The 27,500-nt window shown below is 45.4% G+C and overlaps 1 protein-coding gene across 5 annotated transcripts in view; it reads right to left on the bottom strand.

Moving 5' to 3' along the window:
• Nucleotides 1-27,500, bottom strand: part of LOC311064592 (neuropilin-2-like) — a 128,922-nt gene that overhangs the window by 69,205 nt on the left and 32,217 nt on the right. For all 5 annotated transcript variants that reach the window (XM_084084464.1, XM_084084462.1, XM_084084463.1 and 2 more), the window contains exons 3-7: nucleotides 26,114-26,295; nucleotides 12,753-12,980; nucleotides 7,412-7,567; nucleotides 7,146-7,315; nucleotides 644-799 (exon numbers count right to left, since the gene is read on the bottom strand). In XM_084084464.1, the coding sequence (XP_083940590.1) occupies nucleotides 644-799; nucleotides 7,146-7,315; nucleotides 7,412-7,567; nucleotides 12,753-12,980; nucleotides 26,114-26,295 (892 nt within the window). The remainder of the gene's footprint in view (nucleotides 1-643; nucleotides 800-7,145; nucleotides 7,316-7,411; nucleotides 7,568-12,752; nucleotides 12,981-26,113; nucleotides 26,296-27,500) is intronic.

Raw genomic sequence — 27,500 nt, forward strand, 5'->3', positions numbered from 1 at the left:
GGTGGTAAAAGTACTCAAATTCTTTACTTAAGTAAAAGTACCAATATTGCAATAAAGAAATGCTCTGTTACAAAGTCCAGAATTAAAAACGTCCTTGAGTAAAAGTACAAAGGTATTGGTATCAAAATGTACTTGAAGTACCAAAAGTAAAAGTACTAAAATGTTTGAAAATAGCAGATCACAATATTTGCCTCTGAGATGTAGTGGAGTAGAAGTAAAAGTACAGACAACTGGAAATACTCCAGTAAAGTAAAAGTACCTGCTTCATCATCCTACAGCGTCACACGAAAGCATCAAAAGTAGCAGATTTACACAGTACCGCGTTTGGAGCCTGTGGATCTGCTACTTTTGATGCTTTTGAATCCTGAAATGTAACCGTTTTTGGACACATATGAGGTTTCCACCCGGACAGAGACGATAGACAGAATCTGGTGCAGTCGTAAACTCTTTGCTGAAGCCAGTGGAACGGTGATGGAATTATTCCGCGGTGTGCGTGCGTATATTATACCTTGTGGCTGTCATTAGTGGTCGCTGGAAACTTCTTCCATGGGGCGGTAACACGTGTGTGCGCTTGCGCACGTGTGTGGGAGTGCCTTTGTGTGTGTGTGTGTGTGTGTGTGCTGTGTGGTGTCTATAGGCCTACCTTGTGGTTCTTGCCGTGTCTGTAGACCATCCAGTCCTCTCCGTTGGTGCTGACCTCCAGCTTAAAGGTCATGACGTAGTAGGACTTCTGCGTCTCCTTGGAGACGGCGCCCTGCGTGGCGATGCCCGTCAGGACCTTCAGCACATGGAGGTCCACCTGGGGGCGAGAGAGAGAGAGAGAGAGAGAGAGAGAGAGAGAGAGAGAGAGAGAGAGAGAGAGAGAGAGAGAGAGAGAGAGAGAGAGAGAGAGAGAGAGAGAGAGAGAGAGAGAGAGAGAGAGAGAGAGAGAGAGAGAGAGAGAGAGAGAGAGGGGCTGTCATTATTAGTGCAAAGGCTCATCCTTCATCATGTTCATTTGAAGCAGACTTGACCTCTCTCTGTGTCCCACTGCTGCTCTTGAGCGTGCGCACACACACACACACACACACACACACACACACACACACACACACCTAAGCTGATCAGCATCCCAGCTCACCTCTCTCTCTCTCTCTCTCTCAGATCGATAGTAATGACCTGGGGCTCATTTTAATTTCCCCTCATACAATAGCCATAATCACCTCCCTATTGCGGATGCTAACGCTACGTGCTTAGCATGCCGCTAACGTTTTTTTTTTGCTCAGTCACCACTAGGCAGTGTGGCTAGCATATATAAATATAGGATTTCAGCATTCTTTAGTCAAAGCACCGTGCACGATTAGGTGTAAAGAAACAATTACATTTGAGATGTATATCGGTTTTCTTTAACGCACAGACATTTAAGAGGACTTTTTAAGGTTTCATTATAATCTCTTACAGAGCCCCATTAAAACCGTCAGTCATTTAAAAAGGGAATAAAGGTCGCAATAGCTCATCATTTGTAACAAACAGAATGAATTAAAATGATGCTAAATGAGCCATGTGTCACAAACGTACTATCAATAGTGCAATACTGTTAAGTAAAAGTCCGGTAATCAAAATGTATTTTGTAAAAGTACAAAGGTATTGGCATCACAATATACTTAAAGTATCAAAAGTAAAAGTACTCAAGTAAAGTACTTGAGTAAATGTACTTAGTTACTTTACACCACTGCAAACGATACATTTCCTCCACTATGTGAGGACCAAGGCTCATGAACCTATGATGTATTTTTGTTAAGCAAAAAATGTAGCCAAATTGACCGATCGACAAGTCCGGTGCAAGCTTGTAGATCGGCTCTGTTTGGCTCATGTTCCACCCAGAATATGAATGCTGGGGTTCAAGTGGTTAAAGTGACATTTTATTCATGAAACTTTAAGGAAATATGTTCCATTTAGGGGCGGGGAGGGTGGGGGGGTGGGGGAGTGGGAGTAAATCAAGAGGGTGGAGCAGTAATGACAGCAAGTAGATGAGGTGTGTGAGATCAGAAGTTTATTGTCTGAACCCTGCACAAAGATCAGCCCCGCTTCTCGCTCTCTCATCCTCTGTCCCCGTGTGTGTGTGTGTGTGTGTGTGTGTGTGTGTGTGTGTGTGTGTGTGTGTGTGTGTGTGTGTGTGTCATGCTGAGGTATAGTAGAAAACAGGGGGAGGTAAAATGCTGCGTTTGTTATCTGTCAGCGAGACAGGTGTTTTAGATTACTTCCAACACACACACACACACACACACACACACACACACACACACACACACACACACACACACACACACACACCTAAATTATATACGTTCCCACATACACACACTCACAAGCTTAGGGCCAGACAGGGACCCACCTAGACAAGTAATCAATAGCCCGGAACAGAAGAGAGGAAGAGAAGGCTGGGGGTGAGGAGGGAGGGAGAGATAGAGAGAGAGAGAGAGAGAGAGAGAGAGAGAGAGCGCTAGCTGAGGAAGGACAAGACAGATGAACAGATTAGAAATTAGGAGGGAGTAGAAGCACATAAAGAGAGAGAGAGAGAGAAAAGGGGACGGAGAGAGAGAGAGAAAGAGAGAGTGGGCTAGAGAAGAGAGAGGGAGAGTGTATTGCTAAGTGAGTATTCCCTGGGAAGGTTCCTCATCAATCACACAGCTGTTAGAATCACACCACCAGCAGCACCGCTCGCATCATCAATCTGCGCCACACCTTACTGGAACACCACACACAACACAACACAACACAACACAACACAACACAACACAACACAACACACACCCCAGTGCACGAAAAAAAGTCACCATTACGCCACTGAACACAACACAACACAACACACAACAGAATAGAACAGAACATTGTTGCTATCGGGTCCAAAACCGTTGGCGTTGTGAGCTTGTAGATCGGCTATTTTAACTACTTCTGTGTGACACTTTTGTGCGATGAAATGCATAAAGTTGAAATTTTGCCCCGACGGCAACAATATACTAGAATATTATGGAACCGAATATTATAGAATAGAATCAATCAGTATATTGTCTCTGTGGAAACCTCATAGGTATGTCCAAAGGTATGTGAAAGTTTAGAGCTTGTGGATCTGCTACTTTTGATGCTTTTGTGTGATGCTGTAGTATGATCAAGTGGGGCGTTAATTTATGAAAAAAACATGAAAAATATGGAGATAAGAGGTTTTTGCCCAACGGCAACGATATAGTATCTTATAGAACAGAATAGAATAGAGTAGAGTAGAGTAGAGTAGAAGGATAAAGCAAGAGGCCATGACAGACGGAGCAGACAGACATCACTAGTAGAGAGAGGAGGACAGTACACTGTACTCTACGGATCACAGAATACCCCCAGAGAGAGATTTAAGCCTGACACACGTGGCCCTGGGGCCAACACAACACACACACACACACACACACACACACACACACATGCCTGAGACACACGCTTCTAAAAACCAACACACACACACACACACACACACACACACACACACACACACACACACACACACACACACACACACACACACACACACACACACACACACACACACACACGTATGCACGCACACACACACACACACACACACACACAGAAAAGTGGTCAGTGGAGGCCAAAGAGTGCAAGACGCATGGAGAGAGAAGGCATGCTGGCATTTATGACAGCTGTTTGTCAAGATGGGCGCTGCCACACGCAAACTCTCTCTCTCACGCACACACACACACACACACACACACACACACACACACACACACACACACACACACACACACACACACAGACAGCGGCATACACTTGCAGCCCTATGCACCCCTAAATATGCACGCACACACACATACAGGGGCGTCTCTCTCTGCTAGGTGTTAACACAGGAGAACAGCTGAGAGGCACAGTGGAACGCGGTGACCCAACACAACTACACTGACCAGAGAGAGGGAGGGAGAGAGAGAGAAAGAGAGAGAGAGAGGTATGACTGGCATAGAACAGTAGTTCTCAAACTTTTTCGCACCAAGGACCCCTAAATTGATATATATTTTTCGTGACGCGCTGCAACATATACAGTAAATGCATAAAGTGGTTCAAATGACTGTGACACCACATTGACTATACTTTTAATGGGGACCCCCTGGAACCCCCTCAAGTGCCCCTGGGGGTCCCCGGATCCCAGTTTGAGCACCACCGCCATAGAGAATGTGTCAGACGGCGCGCACAGAGCAGCAGCTCAGCTCCAGACGTTGGGAGGTATAAAGACGGACAGGAAGCAGCAGGGTACATGGAAACTTGGCTTCTTCCTGTCCCTTGGACAGCGTTCCCTTCCTGTCCTTCTCGCTCAACGCTGTAACTTCATGATCATCCTGTTGTCACATCCATCCCTCATAGCCTGCACTTTGACCTGTGTCGTATCCTTGTACCGCAAAACGCCCGCCCGCTACACACTAAAAACCTTTGGTGTCAACTCGTCCATTTGTTTACTCTCTGACAAATGCCTTCTAAATCATTGGTTCTCAAAGTGGGGTCCGGGGACCACCAGGGGTCCTTTGGGGGTAGCAGGGGGTCCCCAGCCAAATTAGTTAATATAGCGTCACAATCATTTTAACCATATTTTATACTTCTTCAAAAATAGCAGATATACAAGCTCATAGCACGGCACAGAGTGCTATGAGCTTGTAGATTTGCTATTTTTGAATAGCCAAAGTATAAAATCGTGAAGATTTGTGCAAATGTTTGAATATATATTTTCATATATAGAGGATGAGAGAGCGAGAAGCAGAAGCAGGGTTCAGACAATAAACTTCTGATCTTTTAGTTTAAAAAAACACATATTATTTAAACTAACTTTTTTTTTAACTAATTCTTTTTATCCTGGAGGTCCCTGAAAATGAGGAGAAACATTTTCAGATCGGGGTCCGCAGCCACATATCATTTTGGGGGTCCATGACATGAAAAAGTTTGAGAACCAGTGTTCTCAAACGTTTTCGTACCGTGCAAAGACCCCCAAATTGATATACTGTATATGTTTTTGGCCACGGACCCCCCATCTGAAAATGTTTTGTGTCAGGGACACCCCAGAAGAGAAGATTTGTGTTAAATTTCTTTTCAAAGTTTCACTTCACGAAGTGACTTGCTGCGAGCTTGTACATCTGCTATTTTTGAATAGCCAAAGCTCAAATCTAAAATGACACAGATGCTTTTCCGGTGGGTTAAATCGGCACTGTAGATTGTTACAGTGTACGGGATGTGTGGTGCATTTCAACACAGGAAGCTCCGCGCCTGAATGGCCTGAATAAATAACTATGAGCGTGTGGAAATATGACATATCGTGTGTGTCGAGCAGGATGTGCGGTCCGGGGTGGCCTGCTTGTCTTGTGGCGAACAGGTGTGAGCCCAGCGACAGCCAATGTGCCAATCAACAAAAAAGTAATGTCCACGAGCAAGGCACTGTAGTGTCTTGGGTCTCCTTTTATAACTCACTTTGGACAGAAGAACGTGCGTGGATTCTCAATGAGAACTGTCGAGATAATCTAAAGTACCAAGTACCAACTGTGTAACATTTCATTACACAGTTGGTACATCTTCGTCTGTGCAAACAGCGGTTCCCAGTATTCAATTCAAAACAAAATGAACGCTGCAGGGTCCTAACACCGAGGATCTTTTGGAAAGCAACACTTAAGTTTTCAGAAACCGATTAACTGTCAAATAGATAAATAAACACATTCCGAGTACCTTTCCAGTCCCTGCGTCATTTTGACGCAACTGTCAGTGACTGAAAATGGTGTTTAGAAAAGTTGTTAAAAAACAACAGTATGTGGAATTGTTATTGTGAAAAATATACCAGTGAAAGATTATATATCAAGAGAGATAAGGTTATATGCATTCGTTTTAATGCGCTGGTTTGAATACCATTCTGTCCGGTGAGTGTGCGGCCCACTCGCTCCCAGCTGTCCGCTGGCACATAGACTCATAACTCAGGTATGGCACTCGGAGGGCACATGTTTGGCAGCATGATGGAATACAGGAAACAATGTCTTACACTGGCATCAAGCTCCTGAACCCTGATATTAATACACGGACGTGCACACACACACACACACACACACACGCACGCACGCACGCACGCACGCACGCACGCACGCACGCACGCACGCACGCACACACACACACACAAATAGAGCCGTAGAGTGATTACCTAAACCGTGTCAACACAGGGAAGGGAAAAAAACAAAACCTCAGCTGTTTGTTTTGTATTGTTCAAGCATCGCTTTGATAGTTTCAGTTCTTTGTTTAATAAAATAACGATTTGGCTTTCATGGGTGCAGGTTTCGCACCACACCCCAGAAAGACGAGGAAACCTTGGCTTAAAAAAGATGAAACAAGTGAACTTTTGCCTTTTGTGAGTTTGTGGCCTCTCTAACAACAAGCATCAGTATGCAGCAGCACAGACGAGGTCATTTCAACTCAACATCTCTCTCTGCGGTCCTCCGGTACATTCACTGTATTTGAGTTCATGGAGAGTTTGTGTTTCTATATCATGGGCCAGCTACCTTCAAATGCAATGGGCTCGAGATTCAAGACTAGACATTGACCTAATGGAAAGAACATACAATAGTCCTTGCTAGCATGACTGACGCCTTTACGCACTTAAACCGTCTAGTAAATTTGACGAAGGTCGGCTCTGTACTTGCTCTGCTCTTTTTTCACCTATATAACAAATCTCCTCACCAAAAATAGGCAATTTACTGGCCCACAAGAGCAGCTGTTTTTGGGCAAATGTTACCCCAAGAATAGAGATGCTAGGTTTCATGTAGTTATAAGCACTTTCAACCTTGTGTCCTTTTAGGGGTACAACCTTTTTTCAAAATTGTCGCAAATTAGCAAAGATAGCTAAAATAACTCAGATTGTAAATCTCCTATTTTTTCCTCACACGACAGATACCACAGTAGCAGTTCGTCTGACACGCCAGTTTGTGTGAATCCTCTATCCTATTTTTTTTTAACAAATATCTTTATTAGCTTCACAGTTTATACATGAAATCTGTTAGACATCCTCTATCCTATCTTAAAACAGTGCTCGCATGATACCATTGCCCGGTAAAACCAGGTAACAACAGGAGGGTCAGTCCTACCTGTATGTACTCCTTGTTGCTGTCCTCGTTGGGCGTCCAGCCGTTGTCGTCGTAGTTGAGGCGAGCCTGCCGGGGCAGCCAGCGGTCGTCGTAGAACGACGAGGAGGCAGTGATCTGGTCGTCCGTGATCTTGCCCGACTCCAGACCGAACGCGTTGCTGCAGTGGAACGCTGCCGGGAGGAGAGGAGGACATGTTAGTTTATTAACGTTGGAGAGCGAAATGTGATCGGCAAACATATTTTTGCATTGGATCAGATTGTACTTACTCTCGCTGACTTCCTTGTGCGTCATGTTGTATCGTGCTGAGAAGCCGTCTTTGGCCACGGCCATGTCGGTGTGGAAGGACAGGGACAGGATTCCTGTGGACGACTGGATCTCGGGAGGGACCCTGGTCCCGCAGTATCGACCAATCAGGGGGCCCACTGCAATGCAGACACAGGAAGTTGGATATTAGCTATATGTTGACCGGATCCCCTATTAACTTGAGATACAGAGTGGGCTGCATACACTGTAAGCTGTCTGTGTTAAAAATGCAATTCCAAATGGAAAGAGTATAGGCATACTGCCTTCACTTACAAACAAATTTAATCATGCAACATTTTGGTAGATTACATTTTCAGCATATTTTATTGAGTCCCCAGAATTTATTTTTTTTGGAGGAAAGAGACAGACTCTAACGAGGAGGGGTGTGAGTTGGAAGTGCTGCTGTTTCACTGAGAAGCAGTGGTGGAAAGTAACTGAGTACATTTTGTCGCTGTCGGGAAGAGAAATATATTTTTTATTTCTTGTCCACCTTTGGAGTTACTGTACATTATTGGCAAGGTATAACTACACAACTCAAACCTCTACCAAAGTGTTCTTGCCCTTTAAATAAGATATCTGAGCACTTTTTGCTCCACCACTGCTGAGAAGCTCCAATGGGCTTCAGTCAAAAGACAATTGGCTTTCACTTGTATCTTTCCACGTACATCTTTCATTTGTCATCTGCAACTTCTGAACCCCCCCCCCCCCCCCCCGCCCTTCTACTTTGTCTCTCCATCTTGCCCTGTCATCACTTGGTTCTCACTGATCTATCAGCTCTATCCCGTGGATTGGACATTGGCTCTTCCCTGTGTGTGTGTGTGTGTGTGTGTGTGTGTGTGTGTGTGTGTGTGTGTGTGTGTGTGTGTGTGTGTGTGTGTGTGTGTGTGTGTGTGTGTGAGAGAGAGGGAAGAAATAAAGAGATTAAGACAGAGGACAAGTGTGTGTGTTTATGTGTGTTCTCATCTTTGTGATCGCTCTCTCATCGTTTGTCCCTGTGTGTGTGTGTGTGTGTGTGTGTGCGCTTAGAGAGAAAGAAAGATGGATAGGGAGAAAGAGAGCAATAAAGAGAAAGAGATAGTATACTCTCACAAGCACGCGCGAATGTGTGTGTGTGTGTGTGTGTGTGTGTGTGTGTGTGTGTGTGTGTGTGTGTGTGTGTGTGTGTCTGTGTGTGTGTGTGTGTGTGTGTGTGTGTGTGTGTGTGTGCGTATGCGTGTGTGTGTGCGTGTGCGCGCGTGTAAGTGATTCCTCTCCTGTCGTCCTCTTTAATACCACAACTTGTATACGTCAATACAAACAGATGAGTGTGCTTTAGAGCCCTAGGGTGTGTGTTGTGTGTTTGTGTGTGTGTGTGCACTGTGTTCGTGTACATGTGTGTGTGTGTGTGTGTGTGTGTGTGTGTGTGTGTGTGTGTGTGTGTGTGTGTGTGCTCTTGTGAGTGGTATGCGTGAAAGGGTGGGATAACTCTGTTTCTATGTCTGATAAATTAATCCTGCAGTCCCCCTTGCCCCCCCCCCCCCCCACACACACACACACACACACACACACACACACACACACACACACACACACACACACACACACACACGGAGGAGGCTGTGGATGAGGTAGAGTGGGAGGAGAAGAGAAATAACCGGCAATCGATCAGTGCTATTGATTTTTTCCTTCTTTTTGGAGTGGGTGGATATTTGAAATAGGGCTCTTGAGCAAATAACGGTAATAACTCTTTCTTGATGGGGAGAGGAGGAGAGGAGAAAAGAGGAGAGGAGAGAAGTGGAAAGGAGAGGAGAAGAGAAGAGAAAATAGGAGAGGAGAGGAGAAAAGAGAAGCAAATAAGAGAGGTTATTGTAAATCCACTGAGATGGTATCTATAAATAATTGACCCGTGTTTGCGAGCAGCTCCACAGTTATTAAATATTGTCTCTCAATATTTTTCAAACGCAATAATGCCCAATTGGAGATGAGGAGGACTTTTATTTCTCTATTTCTCTCTCTCCCTGTCTCCGAGTGTGGGTGTATCTCTCGCAATTAATTGAATTTCAACTGCATAAAAGGTTGACAGAAGGTACAGTTGTCCCTTTCATGACCCTCCCAATGCACGCGCACACGCACACCTCCCACAAACATGCACACACAAACCAATCAACTAACCTCCCACCCCTCTCATATAGAGACCCATTATGTGGTATGCAGATATTTCCAGCCCCCCCGCCCCCCCTCCCTTTGGGTGGATTTATAGGGTGGGAGTGGAGGTGGGGTGTTGCTGGGGGTCTAATCCAGCATTATGTAAACAGATGGGTAGAGAGAGAGAGCCAGACAAGAGAGACAGAGAGAGAGAGAGAGAGAGACAGACTTGCCGTGTTAACCTCTTTTGAGCGAGGGTGAAAATTAGGGCGTGAATTATAACGCAAGAATGGGATTAAACGCATTCAATCCGCGAACGCATCTGTGTCGTTTTAGATTTCTTTGGCTATTCAAAAATAGCAGATCTACAAGCTCACAGCGCGGCACCGAGTGCAGCGCTATGAGCTTGTAGATCTGCTGTTTTGGAAAGATCTTCAAAATGTGTAAATCCTAACACTAACAGTATGTTGCTATATCAGTGGTGCTCCAACCTTTCCATGTCAAGGACCCCCAAAATGATGTATTTGGCCGCGGACCCCCATTTCAAAATATGTTGTTCCAGGGACCCCCAGAAGCACAGATCGGAGTTAAAAATGTTCGCTTTAAAGCATATATTCAAAGATTTGCACACATTTTCCACGATTTTGTCAAAACAATAGCAGATCTACAAGCTTATAGCACGGCACTCCGTAATGCAATTCCAATGGTGAAAGCTGTGTTGTTTCACCCGGTGAAGGAATGGCGGATTCGGCCATGCCCCGAAATACCCGTATGTGTGTCTCAAAGAATAGGCACATGCACACACATAAACACGGCCTGCACAAAATCACTATCTTTCTTCGCTTTAGAGTGGGCAATCGAATGCCCTGCATATATATATATATGTATATATCCCTTTTCTACTAATGCTTAATTAATAAATGGCAGAGTTACACGGAAATAACTGATCTACAAGCTCACAACGCGTCCCGGTCATGTGACTCCGTCGTACAGTATGTAGGGAGGATGTTGTGTGCGAGCGGTGCTGAGGAGCTCAACATCTTCAGTAAAACAACAGCCCTTTATTTCCCTTCATCCCGTCTTCCAGCGGTACAGGACAGAGACAGACCAAAGGTTACTTGGCCTGCTCTATTTCTATTTCCTGCTCCGAACCTCTCTCCCCCTCTCTCTCTCTCTCTCTCTCTCTCTCTATCTCACTCTCCCAATCTCTCTCTCTCTCTCGTGCTCCAATCCCCCGAGCAACGAAAAGCACAGATATGGTGGCGTGTTTCCAGCTCTCTCCTCTTTGACCCCTGATGTTTTTTTGCTCCGCTCTCATCCCTCGTTCCTCTCCTCTCCTCCTGTGGAACGGCTGCTCCTTTGGGCTGCGTTCACACACCCGAGGCAGTGAAAGCCATTTGGATGAAGAAAAACACAATGCTTCCAAGTTTCTTCTCCTCTTTACTGATGTTATTCCTTTATATATATATATATATATATATATATATATATATATTGTTCTTGCTACTCTGTCTCTGCAAGGTGAAATCTTGGAGGAGTCTGCACTATGTGGAGAAAATTATGCTGTTGAATTGTCCCAAATGACTGTGAATTTGAGCAGCTGACAGCTAAGGTGAGAGGCTGGAACAGATGTGACTGCCAGAGGGTGTCCAAGTGTCCAATCACCTAAAAACGATGGCCATTTTCTTCATCGGAGGAAGGCGCGAATGGTGGAGAAAAGTTGCACAGAAGTATTTATAAAAAAAAAAAAAGAATTTAAGAAAAGGACACGATGAACTGACAGGACGCGCGCACAAGCTCGTTCTCCCAAGATGAATAGCTTCTCCTCTATGGAGCAAACTCACTGAAGGCATAGAGATTGTCTTTTGTTGCTTTCTCTCTCTCCTAATTCTCTACTTCCTCTCTGGCTGTTTCCTAGTCGTCCTGGCGGCAGAAGACCCTTTCCGTATAGGTTCTCTTCTGTTTGTGTCCTCCCTGACACCCAGAGAGGTCACAAGGTGACAACACTCTCCTCCCCCCTCAGTCCTGTCTTCTTGTTTCTGCTGCATCAGAAGTAGAAAAGCCTCTCATCTTCTTTAAACCCATGCCATTGCCAAGGTTCTGGCATTCTGGCATCAGTTTTTTTGTCCTGTTATCCTCTCCTTTACTTCCAACATCCTGTCCCTCCCTGCAGTGAGGAACAGAGGTGTTATAACCTCTGACCCCCTGTTCTTCTCTCTGTTGGAGCAGGGTTATGCTGAGTTCTCCGCAGTAGAATGGAGTAGCCTGCTTTCTAAGCAGTGGTCATCAATGTGTCCGTACACAGACAAATGTGTTGGAATTTGTTTTGTTTTTTACATAACATTTTAATGTTCTTATTTTGATCATTAAGACCCAATTACTGAACGTCAGTCTCCAGGTTTTCCTCAGAATATGTTATGGCTATGTCACTGATTTACTATGACACTATGGCACATTAGGAGTCCACTAGGACAGTGGTTCTATAACCTTTTATTTTCAAGGACCCCCTGACTCTGAGAGTGTACAAATGGACCTACGGGTCCATTTGGTTCAATTTGCGCACTCTCAGAGTTACAGACCTTTAAAGGTAATTTAAGGCTATAGCTCGTTATGTGTTTTTGGTAATATTATTGTCTACTCGTTGTCCATGGAAAGAAATATAATTTTGCCCACCATAAGCCTGCATGCGATGACCCCTGATTCTAAGCCCTGCATGGTTTTCATCAATACCGATGTGCAGCAGCAGAAATATAGCTAATAATCTCACCCGATATCCTACTATAATTCTAGTAACCTCTGTGCGTTTGTAGTGGAGGTGAAGCTACCCGGTTCTCCTCACTGGCTGGCCCAATTGCTCTGATTTTGCACACAGCCATTGACCATTACCATCTGAACTTAACTGTGAAGCCCGTTTTTCAATTTCATCAAATCTCAGCTTCTTATTAGCGTTTTTGTGTCAAACACTGTCGCCATGGTTACGGGGCTGCCCAGCTATGGGACGAACTGCCTCCCGGGTTGCCAGATCATGTGCGCATATCCCCCCACGGATGCGCTGCGCCGACCGGGTATGGTCTATATATATAAAACCGATAAGGAATACAGCATGACGCCAACAATAACGTCCAGTAGTCGAGGGATACATAACCAACCAACCAATCAAACAGCAGGGGCTTTAATTACCTCCGGGAAGTCCGTCCCACACTTCCAGCCAGTCGTACTTGCACTCGCCCTCTCCCCCCGGCAGGGGGTCGTTCTCCAGGTCGAAGGTGAGGAAGGTGAGCGTGACGTCCATGCTGGGCGGCACCACGATGATGAAGGAGCACTCCAGGTTGTGGGGGTACTTGTCGGGGAAGCCCGGGGACTCGATGAGGCCCGTGGAGCTGGTGAAGTTACGGGAACAGTCCGAACCTATGGAGGCGAGGAATGAAAGAATGAATGATACAGTACAATGAAAGAACGTGGTACACTGTAAAGTTTACTCTAACCCTGCGTTTTAACAGCGGGCAATACTGGGCGATGCCGGGCAACATCGCCCAAAAAGATAAAGAAAATCCATCTTTCATCGCCCACTTCGCCCGATCGCCGGCTCTCATAGACTTTCATTATATTTTTGGACGATGTCGCCCAGTATTGCCCGCTGTTAAAACGCACCGTGAGAGTGTACAAATGTAACCAGTGTATGGTATACCTGTAACCTTTTCAACATGTTTATTTGTTTGTTTGTGTGTTTGTCTGTCTCTTTGTTTTAGAGAGAGAGAGAGAGAGAGAGAGAGAGAGAGGTTGAGAGAGAGAGAGGTTGAGAGAGAGAGAGAGAGAGGTTGAGAGAGAGAGAATGAGATAGAGATAGAGATAGAGAGACCTAGGGGCTGTTGACAGCAGCATGACTGTTAGAAGGAGCTATGAATATCATAACACATACATGTGCACACGCACACGCACACACACACACACACACACACACACACACACACACACACACACACACACACACACACACACACACACACACGCACACGCACACAGAGTGAAGTTTGCATAGATCATGGGATCAAAGACAAACAAACATTAATCTGGGGCTCTTCACTGAATGACTGCAATGCCTTCTCTATTAATACACACATACATAGTCTCTCACACACACACACACACACACACACACACACACACACACACACACACACACACACACACATTACAGAATGGGTGGGGCTGTGGCAACTGGGGGCTATTATTCAAATCCAGCCACCCATGCATGCCCCCCTCCACCCCGCTCTCTCTCTCTCTCACTCACACACACACACACACACACACACACACACACACACACACACTCTCTTCCAGAAAGGCTTGAGAAAGTGCGTTTGTGTGTGTGTGTGTGTGTGCCTGTACATGCATATGCACCGTGCACATACAGTACATGTGCGTGCGTGCGTGCGTGCGTGCGTGCGTGCGTGCGTGCGTGCGTGCGTGCGTGCGTGCGTGCGTTCTGATGGACCCCAGCCAGAGCTGGGCTTAGCTTTGACATGTCCGAGCATGTCTGCCTGAAGCTGTCCTTATTGAAACATCCCCACTGGACACTTGAACTTAACAGGGTGCTAGATTGGCTGCTTGCACTGGACACATCGCCATGGAAACGATGGCAGGGACCAGTGGGACAGGCACCATGTTATGGTACAATGGAAGTTGATGCATGATGTAAAACAAAAAAAAAAGACACCATCCATATGTCCCTCACGTTCCAGTCTGTCTGAATCTATCTGCCCACCTGCCTCTCTCAGTCCTATAGTCACAAGGAATATTTCTAGTTGCAGTTTTACATGTCTGTCTCTGTAACTGTCACACACACACACACACACACACACACACACACACACACACACACACACACACACACACACACACACACACACACACACACACACACACACATACACACAGTCTGTTTTTATTTCTTTCTGTCCGTCTCTCTCTCTCTCAGACTCACTATTTATCTCGCTCTCTCTGAAACACACACACTTACACAGTGAATCTCCCAATTTCCGACCCCCTGCAGAGTCGGCTGCTGAGTAGCGTGGGTCTGCGTGACTATGAACATGTGTGAACATGTGTGTGCATGTGTGTGTGTGTGTGTGTGCGCGCGTGCGTGTGCATGATGTAGAATGAACGCCTGACCAGTTTGGTTCTGCCCAGGGCGCTCCAGCCCACCGGCCCCCCTCTCCATCATTACTTCATGTTCGTGAACACCACAAAAACACTGCTGCCCTCCTTTTTCGGGACCCCGCCTCTCCTGTCTCCTCCTCTATTCTTGTTGTTTTCTCCCTCCCTCCCCACCCCCCTCACCCCTTTTCTAGACAATATAAAAGCTCCCAACACGTCGCAATTAAATACGTTGTAGTGAGCTTGTAGATCTGCTATTTTAGCGGCGTGACACCGTCGTGCAAAGGCATATAAATGAATAGACCTATAGGCTGTTTCTCTCGATTTTTGTCTATAATCCCGGGGGTCCCTCCCTAGAAATATAGTGGAGTGAAGTGTGAAGCCCTGAACTTCAACAACAAAAAACTTGGCGCAAAGCGCCACGTTTTGATTCTGTCTTTTCTCACCTTCAAAACCCTTTTATTTTTCTTGTATGTTTTCATCTGGCATCGCTGGCCCCCTGCGGTGCCGTTTCCTGTTTCCAGTCTCTCCTAATACAGCGTCTCTCTCTGGTGTTGTGTGTGTGTCTCCTCCTCACTTTGCATTCCCTTCTCTTCCCTTCTTCTCCCCTCTAAGTGCTTTCCATCCGCCGTATACTTCTATCACTTTCTTTTTTCTCCATTCAAATCCTCTGCCACTCTCTCCATTTCTCCATCAGTTCAGCAGAGTGTGTATGCAAGTAGGAATGGCACAAATGATTCGCATTATCGCGTCAGGTACGTGTGTGTGCGTGTGCATGCGTGCGTGCGTGTGTGTTGTCGGGCAGATCTCAGATCTGGTGCTGGGGCTCGAGGCAGATCTGGATGGGTGATCTCGGGGGGGATGACACAAGGTCTGTCAGTCTGGTGTGCCTGGTGAGCTGGCACGGACACAGGGACTTTAATTTGAATGCGTGCGTGCGTGCGTGCGTGCGTGCGTGCGTGCGTGCGTGCGTGCGTGTCTGTGTGGGTGTGTGTGTGTGGGTGTGTGTGGGGCTGAGGTGGCACGCAGACATCTACTTAACCCAGTCTTCATGCCAGTGAGCTTTTAAGTTGGATCAAACACACAATTATCACCCCTAAATGCACACACACACAGACGACACACTGACACACTGACACACACACACACACACACACACACACACACACACACACACACACACACACACACACACACACACACACACACACACACACAATTTTTACACTCTCACAGAGTTAAATTAACACTGAGGATTTTACTGTGCAAATAACCCACCAGGACATTTCTGTGAAAACACAAGTGTTTCCTCTGCAGTTGTTATTAAAGTGGAGGTGTGATGGTGCTGAAACGGAGCTGGCAAAACATGCTAGCCTCTGTGACTGAGTCCCAGCAGGACCCTCTCTACCTAATAAACGGTCATTTCAGGATGATTATCACTGACACATATGAAAGTGCCATGGAAACTTTCCTTACACAAGCGAGGAAAAGTGGCAGCCATTTCTTGTAAGTGCTCAAATGTGCACACCGCAGATTCTTTCGCAGTTTAAAATCTGCATATATTTACACATACCATACTGTACTGTATGAAGTTTCCCAACCCTTTTACAGCTTCAGACGTTCATGGCTTGTCAGACTAGTGAACATTACCTCTAACAATTTTCAGGCCAACTTCTAATTAAATTTAACGAAAAATGTATACATTTTTTTTGACACTTTGGTTGTGTCCTCTTCAATTAATCAGACTCATTCAATAACTTAAAGAAGTAGTTCACCCCCAAAAAAAATCTTCTTTTCTATCAATTGCACACCCCATGAAGCCTTGAATTCATGGATTTTTTTTTCTTTTAGTCACATTCCTAAGCCAATAATTTGATGACCGGGTGTATTTCCGGTAGGAGACTTAAAGAGTCTCCTTTGAGTCTCCTACTGGATACATTAGCATCTTTCCGCCGGTAATCAAATTATTGGCTAAGGAATGCGACTAAAATAAAAACAAATCCATGAATTCAAGGCTTCAGTATTGTTTTGGGTGAACTACTCCTTTAAGTGGCCCATTGGGGAAATGTGTCCTTTGCATTTATCTCATCCTAGGAGCAGTGAGCAGCCACCGTGCAGCACTAGGGTCCAACTCCCGTTGTATTGCCAGTGCCTTTACTATCTTTGTCAAGGGCACTGGGAGCTGTTCCCCTCTTCTTTCTTTCTTTGTTATGCTAAAGAAGTGGGCAAAGTTTCACGATGACAAGAAGGACAATCGTTCAGGAATTGCCAGGAATTACACTTTGGTCTAGAAATCTTTGAACTTTTTCTCATCAGTTTTGTTGTGTTGTGTTATGTGTCCCATGTCATGAGGTTGGATATTACATTTCCCATCTGGAGTCTGGTCCGGAAAAGGTTTAACAATGCTCAGAGCAATACCAATTTGTTGTACATCTTTGCTGCTGTAAGTCTGTCAGTGGTTATAAGTCGGGCATACAGAACATCCATACAGTGTATAGGCTGTTGACTGGGTCATGTCTGGATCCACTTTCCTCAATGAGAACCAGAGGAGGGGGGAAGGGCTAGCAATGTGATTGGTTAGGAGGGCTAATAAAGTGACCTGATTGGTAGACAAACAGCGAGAGAAGAGGAAGGGCCTGAGGCTATTGGTGAGAACGTAAACAACAGCGGTTATTGGTGAGATTATCACGATAGCTTCCACATTACACCGGCCGGTGTGTGTGTGTGTGTGTGTGTGTGTGTGTGTGTGTGTGTGTGTGTGTGTGTGTGTGTGTGTGTGTGTGTGTGTGTGTGTGTGTGTGTGTGTGTGTGTGTGTGTGCGTGCGTGCGTGCGTGCGTGCGTGCGTGCGTGCGTGCGTGCGTGCGTGCGTGTTTGTTTGTTTGTTTGTTTGTTTGTTTGTTTGTTTGTATGTGTGACTGTCAGTAAGCAATTTAGTGTTTGCGTGCAGACATGCAAGCTGTCCTATATACATGTGTTTAGCATTCATTTCGTATTCTATGTTCACTTAGTCAAGCTTAAAAGTGTGTGTGTGTGTGTGTGTGTGTGTGTGCGTGCGTGCGGGCGGGCGTGCGTCTATAATGTGTGCGGTGAGTTCTGGGTCACAATAACAGCTTGGGGGGGTAACGGGCTAGACAGTCATTTTCGATTGGCTAGATTGCGTGTCGCTGCAACTTCATTGGCTCAGGTTTCACCAGAGTATCCATAGTAACCACCCTGTCAACAAGAACAACTTGCACGTACTGTATATTCATATAGGATGCTGTGGAACACTGATTACACTGTTGGTCTGTGAAAAGACCAGTAATTAGGGCACCAAGTGAGGGGGCACGCATACTGCCACTCATCCACCCTATACCATCCAACACACATGCATGCAGGCACGCACGTGCGCGCACACAAACACACGCACACCAGTGTTGCCAGATTTTGCAAGAGAAATAAGCATCCAGGTCTATGAAAACAAGCCCTAAAGAAGCGACTATTATAGGCCACATGAGCGCTCTAAACCTATATGTATTAGTGGGCTACTTGAAAATAGCCGATCTACTTGTAGATCTGCTCTTTTTAAAAAGAATATCTTTAAAAAAAAAAAGGAGAAATATTTGGAATATTTTTCAAAACAATTACGCAAATTTGGTATGGGGGTCCCTGGCACAAATTATTTTCAGTTGGGGTGTCCATGGTCTAATGCATATTAGTTTTCCGGTCCTCGACATAAAAATGTTTGAGAACCACTGGTTTAAACAATGATTACAACATTTGGAAACAATCCCCAAATAAGCAGCAACACTTTAGAAACAAGCCCCAAAAGAAAAACTCTAACCCGCAACCACCAATATTTACAACCGACTTTACAGCTTATAATAAGCAAGCATGGCAACATTGACACACACAGACGCGCGCGCGTGTGCGCGCCCGTGTGCATGCACACAGGGTGGACAGGCCTCATTATTCCATAGCACAGACCCCCAGTGATATGCATGGCGTAGGCAGTGAACCCCCCCCCCCCATCCCCCAATAGCTTGCAGAAGGGAGGAGGAGATGTACAGTATGGGGGTTGGATGCAGTAATGAGTGCTACAGCCATAACCAGTGGTGGAAAAAGTACTCAAATGTTTTACTTAAAGGCATTGTAGGGAACATTAAGCCTAAATTTAAAAAATATGTATATATATATTTTTTGCATTTTCTCCCCTCTATCAGCCACTATATAATGATGCTGGGGTGTTTTCCTTCATTGAAACACAGTCCTCTGTCTGAAATCCGTATTTTCCCTTCTGTTTATGTTCATGTTGTTTATGTCCGGGTCGTAAATTAACGCACGCATGTGCGTGTCCGTGCGCGTCCGTGCCCGTATCAACTTTTTACTTTCGGTTTTAAAACGCTCTCAAACTTCTTTTTTGAGGCACATAATTTACTTTTAAAAAATCGTTTGGATAGAATTTAGTTGTTTAGCTTCATATATGTGGTCAATTTATCATGAAAGAGCCTATTTAAAAATATAAATTCAGAGAACCGTAGGGTCGGGCATTTCCGCGAATTGTATCCGCATAAGGCAACCTATTTTGGGCATGACTCATTTAAAATGTCCCCCCTGCGTCACCCCCTGGTGGTCGGGGAAAAGAACTGCTGGAGGGGCGGTGTTTGACAACAGTTTTTTTCTTTGATTATGTCTGAACTCCCTACAATGCCTTTAAGTAAAAGTATCAATACCGCAATGTAGAAGTACCCTGTTACAAGTAAAAGTCTGGAATTCTAAATTTACTTGAGTTAAAGTTCAAAAGTATTGGTATCAAAATGTACTTAAAAAGTAAAAGTACTAAAATGTTTGAAAATAGCAGATCTACAAGCTCACAACGCGTCGCAATGCGACGCGTTGTGAGCTTGTAGATTGGCTATTTTCAAATAGCCTGGGTATAAAATAGGGCTAAAGTGGTTAATGTATGTTTTATAATGTAATAGTTTATACCTGCAAAGTAACTAGTAAATAAAGTTTTCAAATAATTGTAGTGGAGTCAAAGTACAATGTTTGCCTCTGAGATGTTTTGGAGTAGAAGTAAAAGTATTGGAAATTGGAAATACTCAAGTAAAGTACAAATACCTCAAAATTGGACTTGAGTACAGTACTTGAGTAAATGTACTTAGTTACTTTACACCACTGGCTACAGCCGTAACTGAACACAAGCTAAAAGAGTGTTGGCCAGGCTACAGTACGCACTAACTGTAGGAATGTTAAGCAAATAAAGCTTTGAACGTGTGTGATGTAGCCTATGGCTCCTAAAAAAAAAACCTTTGTTAGGGAAAGCGCTTGGAAGTGCTTGAAATCCTACGTGTGGGGCCTGTGTTTCTCACTTGGAAGTGTGCTTTCTAGTGTTGACGCTACGAACAAGGTTTGGCAGCAAGTGGAGAGGAGAGGAGAGGAGAGGAGAGGAGAGGAGAGGAGAGGAGCAAGGAGTGAATTGAGGAAACCGAGAAGGAAGGATAACGGAGAAAAGAGGATGAAAAACAGAAGTGACGATGGGAAAAGGCAGGATGATGAAAAGAAGAAGAAGAGTGTGATTAGTGTGAACATGTCCTGAGGGAATAATGGTGAAGGAGCGTTTACATTTCATTTCTCCTGTGTGTGTGTGTGTGTGCGCGCGCGTGCATGCGTGCGTGTGTGTCTCCCTGTTCTTCTGTCCTTCTCTCAGGTTGGAACAGAACAGAGAGCACAGCGTTTGGCAGGGATAGATATATAAGCAGACAATTCTGCACCAGATTAGATGAGCTTTTAACACATACAGAAACCCACACAGTGTGGAGCGCAGCAGCAGCAGCAGCAGCAACAACACACACACACACACACACACACACACACACACACACACACACACACACACACACACACACACACACACACACACACACACACACACACACACACACACACACACACACACACACACACACACACACTCACTAACTCGTGCACGCACATAAAAATCCAGCCACCCACGCAGGCAGACGTTCAGTTGCACCTTCCGGGGTAACAAGATCTTGTTAGCGCTATGGCAACAGCTTGAACGTTCTAAATGGTTCCATTATTACTGCCAAGGCAGGATGGATGCACAAACACACAAACAGATAAACACACACACACACACACACACACACACACACACACACACACACACACACACACACACACACACACACTGCTTCTGTAAATCAGTAGTAACCTATCACATGTGCTGTACTGTATGCTAATGTTAGTGAGTCTCATACTACTGAATGTGCGCGCACACAGTATATCCACCTTGTGTATATACTTTTCCTGATTTTAGTATGTTTTACTGGCACAAGATAACAATTGTAATGATGATGAGTGATCATCGCTGCTGCTATCTTACGTAGCTTCAACATTCATGTTCCGGTCGTCCCTTGACGATGCATTTGACACATAAGTTATCAAGGAGACCAGTCCAAACGATCCATGACTCAAACACACGCACGCACGCACGCACGCACGCACACACACACAGTGAAAGCATGCACGCACGCATGCACGCACGCTGACGCACGCGCACGCACACACACGCACGCGCACGCACGCACGCACACACAGTGAAAGCACGGATCACATAACCGGAGCTGGCTGGCCGTAATGCATTCGTTTATGTTTTTGGTGCGCGGGTCACCGGTTTATGTTCAGCAGTTGCCAACTGGCCCTCAGCCTGGCTAAACTGGTGTCCCTGTTTTTGGGGCATGCCATTCTAGGCATAGCATTTCAAAAACAGCCGATCTACAAGCTCACAATGTGATGCGTTGTAAGCTTGTAGATCGGCTATTTTCGCTATGTGTCGCACAAAGACGTCTAATGAGTGTGAATACACGCTGTCTAAAAGCGTGTGAAATCATTCTTACATCATCAACTACATTCTTCCACAACGTCACACTACATTTGATCCGACACAGGAGCATTGCGCTGGTTAGAAAGTTGTAAAACACAAATCCCTTTTCCAGTGTAAAAGCGTGTGTGTGCTGAACTTGTGGGGCCTTCATGACACCAGCCAGCATGTGACAGCTTTCAGCTTGTCAGCCTCGACGGTGACAGCAGGGCTCTGAGTTTTTTAACGAGACCTTTCAGGCGCGCGTGAAATCTGATCGAAATGCTGTCACGCTATGAGCGACGAGCCTCTTTTTCTCTGCGCGCTGCCCGGGCTGTGTACAGCGACGTGCCGATGCGTCCGTTTGTGTGATCAGCATGACACATTCATCCGGCAAAGAGGAGAAAAGGGGCCGTTAAAATGAAACCTCAAATCTCACACCAAAAAAAAAGAAAATGTAGAGATGTTTTGGACAAGATGCACTTGACTACAAATGGGTTTCACTACTAGAACAATGAAATGGAAAGATACTAATACAAGTCAATGCAAACATACTGTACTAAAGCAGTCAATCAGTGGTTGTCAGAGTGGGGTCCGGGGACCTCCAGGGGTCCTTGGGGGGGGGTTCCAGGGGGTCCCCAGCCAAAGTAGTTAATAAAACATCAAAATCATTTTGCCCACTTTATCCATTTATATGTTAACACTAGCTATTCAAAACAATAAAAGTATTGAACATTTTTGAATAGTTTAGATTTTAACATAAATCTTCTCTTCTAGGGGTCCCAGGCACAAAACATTTTCAGAGGGGGTCCGTGGCCAAACATATCAGTTTGGGGGTCCTTGACACGAAAACGTTTGAGAACCACTGCAGTGGATAACACGAGGTTCTAGCATGACAGTGGCCACATGCAATACAAGTAAACACGTGTTGAACTGTTGTGTGCACAGTGGCCTGGGGTTCCAACAGCCTCTGACCTCCATTCAATGACAGGTTTATAATACACGCAGGCTAGATTCACAAGTGTGGAATTAGGGATGCAAATTTTAAGGAATTTCCACAATCGATGGTTGTTCGCAATAAAGCTGCCTTCCATATACGTTTTATGTCCTAACTAAGATGCAAACCACAAACATGTACTAGGAGTCCCTGCTTGGCCAGGGCAGATACTGTGCTTATGAGCTTGAGCCAGTACTACTTGTCAACCAGTAGGCGTCCTGCCCAAACCACCAAGGTCAACATTTCTCAATAGAAGAGTATAGGAAGACCACCAAGTGCTAGTTATAACATAACTATAACTATTATAACATGACACAATTCTTGTATATAACATAGTCTACCATTCAGATTGGATGCGTGAAGTCGACCATTCAGTAACGTTACACAGTTAAATGCCTTGCTTCTAGTGTCATGTGAAGTCCAAATAAAGTAAAAATAAAAATAACCACAAAACTGAGTTGAAATGATCCTAGTTTTAAAACAAAAATCTTCCATTTCTTCTTCGGGACCGTGAAAAAAGTGAGAGGAGGCGACCGAAGCTTTGCTATGAGATACGCCTTTTTAACTGTGTCCAAAAGTTTAGTTGTGCATAAGAGATCAGATGCAGAGTGTTCCGGCACGATGAAAGCAGACAAGTGATGGATTACAGACATAATTGGGTTGAGTGAAATTCAATGCCTTTATTTTCCTTAGACATTTAAATGGAGCTGCGGCTCCATTTAAATGTTTTCAAAATTCTTATTAGCAATTCATTGATGGTCGATTAATTGTTAACATCCCTACATGGAGTTTTAATGTTCGGTTCATGGACTCGTGAGAGACTTCACAGATGAAGTGGAACGGGGCCACAGTGTATAGCAGTGGGGTCCGGGGACCCCCTGGGGTCCTTCCAGGGGTGTTCCAGGGGGTCCCCAGCAAAAGGTAGTTAATGTAGCATCACAGTCATTTTAACCACTTTATCCATTTATATGTTGGCTATTAAAAAATGGCAGATCTAACAAGCTCAGCTGCTATTTTTGAACATTTTTGAAAAATATCTTCTCTTCCGGTGGTCCATGGCACAAAACCTTTTCAGATGGTGGTCCACGGCCAAATATATATCACTTTGGGGGCCCTTGGCACAGAAATGTTTGACAACTACTGGTGAATACGGATAAATAATGAGCAACTTCCTTGGCACATGGCTTCAATAAAAGCCTGGTTCATCATCGTGCTCGTACACATCTCAACCACAGCCAATGTGCTTTGTATTTGTTTCTCTCTCACTCTCTCCCTGTGCCAGGGTGTGAACACTGACACTCATGTTGTTTCAAAGTCTACCGAGTGGGACCCAGTCAAACACAAAACACATGCGCGCGCACACACACACACACACACACACACACACACACACACACACACACACACACACACACACACACACACACACACACACACACACACACACACACACACACACACACACACACACACACACACACACGCACACACACGAGCAATCCCAACAGACTGGTGCCAGCATGCGTGAAACACCGGTCACCACACGTGTTGTGTTAGTAACCTCAACCCTGTGCGCGTGTGCATGCGTGTGTGCGTGTGTGTGTGTGTGTGTGTGTGTGTGTGACATGAGTGTGCGTCTCAGGGGAACAGGGATCAAGACTCAATTAAGCGGGCATGTGAAGAATGCTTTCAGGGGGGAAGTGGACAAGATGGCCGCGGGGGCCGGCACCACTTCCTCGGCACCGCGTCTCTCGCCCTTGATCTCAATTGGTCTCGCTGTGGCCAACCCATGGCAGCATGAAGGAGAGACATGTCACACACACACACACACACACACACACACACACACACACACACACACACACTGTGTGTGAGCACACACACTGCGTGCACGCACACAAAGGTCTGTGAAGGAGAGAGATGTCACGCCTGGACAGCCTGTAGGTCTCAGGGGGGCCACTAGACATACTCTCTCTCTCTCTCTCTCTCTCAGACACACGCACACGCACGCACACACACACACACACACACACACACACACACACACACACACACACACACACACACACACACACACACACACACACACACACACACACACACACACACACACACACACACAAACACACACGACACCAGGGACCAGGCAAGAGAGAGCCCTGGTCATCAAATGGAGCATGTGTACCGCCATGTCTGAGTCGCTTGTAATACACCCGCTAATATGAAGGTGCACTCCGTGTGAGATAACATAGATAGTCCATTTAACCACTGGAGGCCCTAGCATCCCTATTCTGTGGGAAATGTTCGCCAAACATAGCCGATCTACAAGCCCAGCTAGTAGATCGGCTATTTTTGGCGAAGAGAGTTGGTGCAGAGGGGAGAAAAAAAGCGAACCTCGGAAGCGGAACGTATGTCCAGTTTACTAAGTAGAGGGTTTACGTGGTCTCAGATAAATTACATTTTCCAGTGTACTTTCAAGTGCAGAATATTGCTATAGGGAAAGAGAGGCGTTGCATATGGATACGGGCCCACGTTTAGAATTTGATCAAACGGTCCACAAAACCGCTTTTCGCTAGATAATCGGTTCTTCTGTGGTGAGTGAAGTGTCAGTATTCTTTGCTCATATTCCCCCGCAATGTTCTGTCGCACTACTGTATAATGTGAGCTGTGTATGTCCAGGATGTACTTTGTCTGTGTGGGCGTCAAATTGTTGTTGTTTTTTTATTCAAAGGGTATTTAGTATGATCCCTGACGGGGTCATTTACTTTTCTGCATTTGACCCAGTATAGCATGCTGCTCAGAGGGAGCACACGAGGGAGCAGTTATAGGGTTAAGTGTCGTGCTCAGGGACACTTCGACACGAAGCCTGGAGGAGCCGAGGATCGAACTGGTGACCTTTTCCGACTCCCAAATGGCCTCTCTACCTCTGGTACCATCCAGTCTGATTCTAATAGGCTCTATGCACAGCAGCCATATTGGGAATGAATTGGGCCCCTTCATTACTTCCTTCACAGGTGATACCAATGATACTAATTAAGGCCCTGTTCCATTTAGTGTGGCATAGTGGTTGTCTTATTTTGAAGGACCCCCATAACTCTGAGAGTGTATAAATGGAACCAAATGGACCCTTACGGGTCCATTTGGTTCCATTTGTACACTCTCAGAGTTACACACCCACCATAAGGGGCCATTTGGGAACCAAAATGGAGTGTTTCTAGTGAGCCAACATGCACAATATCAGCATCCTGACCAAAATGGAACAGAGCCTTCATTAGTATCATTGGTAACACCTGTGAAGGAAGTAAGAAGAGGCCCAATTTCTTTCCAATATGGCTGCTGTGCATAGAGCCTATTACCAGACCTGCACTGTGAAATCCTGAGTGTTCATTTTTCTCTGAGCGAGAGTACACATGTAACCCAATCGACCCCATGAAGTGTCCGTTTGGTTTCTAAAGTGCTGCATTTGTGCCCTCTCTGACTTTGTTAATGAAAATGCAACAAAAGCAGTGCGCTCCGCTCACCTGTTTTGAAGATCTCGTAGCGCAGCGAGAAGCCCGCCCCCTGGTGGGCGTAGTCGGAGACAAACTTGATGTGGAGGGAGGGGCCGGACGATATGATTGGTGCGGGGGCGATGTTGCTGCAGTGTTTCCCCAGCAGGTCGGCCGTCTCCGAGTTCCCATCGTGGATCTCTATGTAGTCATACCTGGAGAGGAGGAAGAGAGGGAATTGCATTACGTTAGTACAAATTAGTGGTTCAAGTACAAGTCAAGGACCCCTACATTTAAAAAAAAAATTAAGAAGACAATGAAAAATCAAAATTATTCAAAAGTTTCCAAACATTTTCGATATTTTTCAAGAATTTTCAAAAATAGCAGATGTACAAGCTTGCAGCTGCTAAATGATTGTGATGCTATATTAACTACTTTTGCTGGATCCCCTGGATTACTCCCCCAAGGACCCCTGGGGGTCCCCGGAAACCCACTTTGAGAGCCACTGGCATAAATAACACATAGTATATATTTTTTTATTCGACATAGCGGCCAGCGTGGCCTCGCGATCCTATAGAGACTGTCCTAAACCAAAAGGTTGCAGGTCAAACAATTAGCCAAGTTGTGTCCGTCGACAACTGCATGTGTCTTTAAAGCTGCAAGCCGTAACTTTCATGTCCTGCCTAGGTGTCGAACCCGGGGCCGGCCCCCTGCCGGCGCTGACATGTCTACGGTTGAGCTATAACGGCAAGCTTGTGCAGACACAAGGAAAAACTAAAGTGCAACAACAGCTGTCACCCGACTGCCGTCGGATGCTGAATTTGTCTCACTGTGTTGTTTCTAGTTTCATAATATGCCTCCCATTGGGTTCAATTAAAAAAGAGAAAGCAGTGATGTATTTCTACCAACTAAAGGTTATCAGTTACTTATTTATAGGTAGAGGGGCTTTGGACAGAGACATGGATATCAGTAGAAATCATTGTCCTCGTCATGTTCTTGCGTACATGGCGATGTGGATGTCATGTGTGTGGCTCAGTTCAAAGAGTCACCAGAGAACTGGTTAAGGAGCCTCACACAACCACTTTACTGTACATCACTTACTTGCATCACATGTGTAATGATATGTTATCTTTAAAGAGATCTAGCATTAAGCCCCGGACGCTTTTAGCCATAAATCTGCATCATGCATCAAAGCAGAAGATAAGCGGAAACAAGCGGACTATTGTGCAATTCCGGATAACCGCCACCAGCAAATCCACCTCACATGAGCCGGGTTTCATGTTGTGCAGGTTCAAACGTTAGCGTTGGGTGGAGAGCACACAGGTTCTGCCCAGTGAGCAACCTCTGTATGAACCCCTGTAGGACGGCTAAAGTGTTTCATCCGTACTGTCTGATGTTGAGACCAAATGACCCTCTATTA

This window comes from Gymnoscopelus microlampas (genome assembly GCF_963454915.1).
Source record: "Gymnoscopelus microlampas genome assembly, chromosome: 17".
NCBI classification, from domain to species: Eukaryota; Metazoa; Chordata; class Actinopteri; order Myctophiformes; family Myctophidae; genus Gymnoscopelus; species Gymnoscopelus microlampas.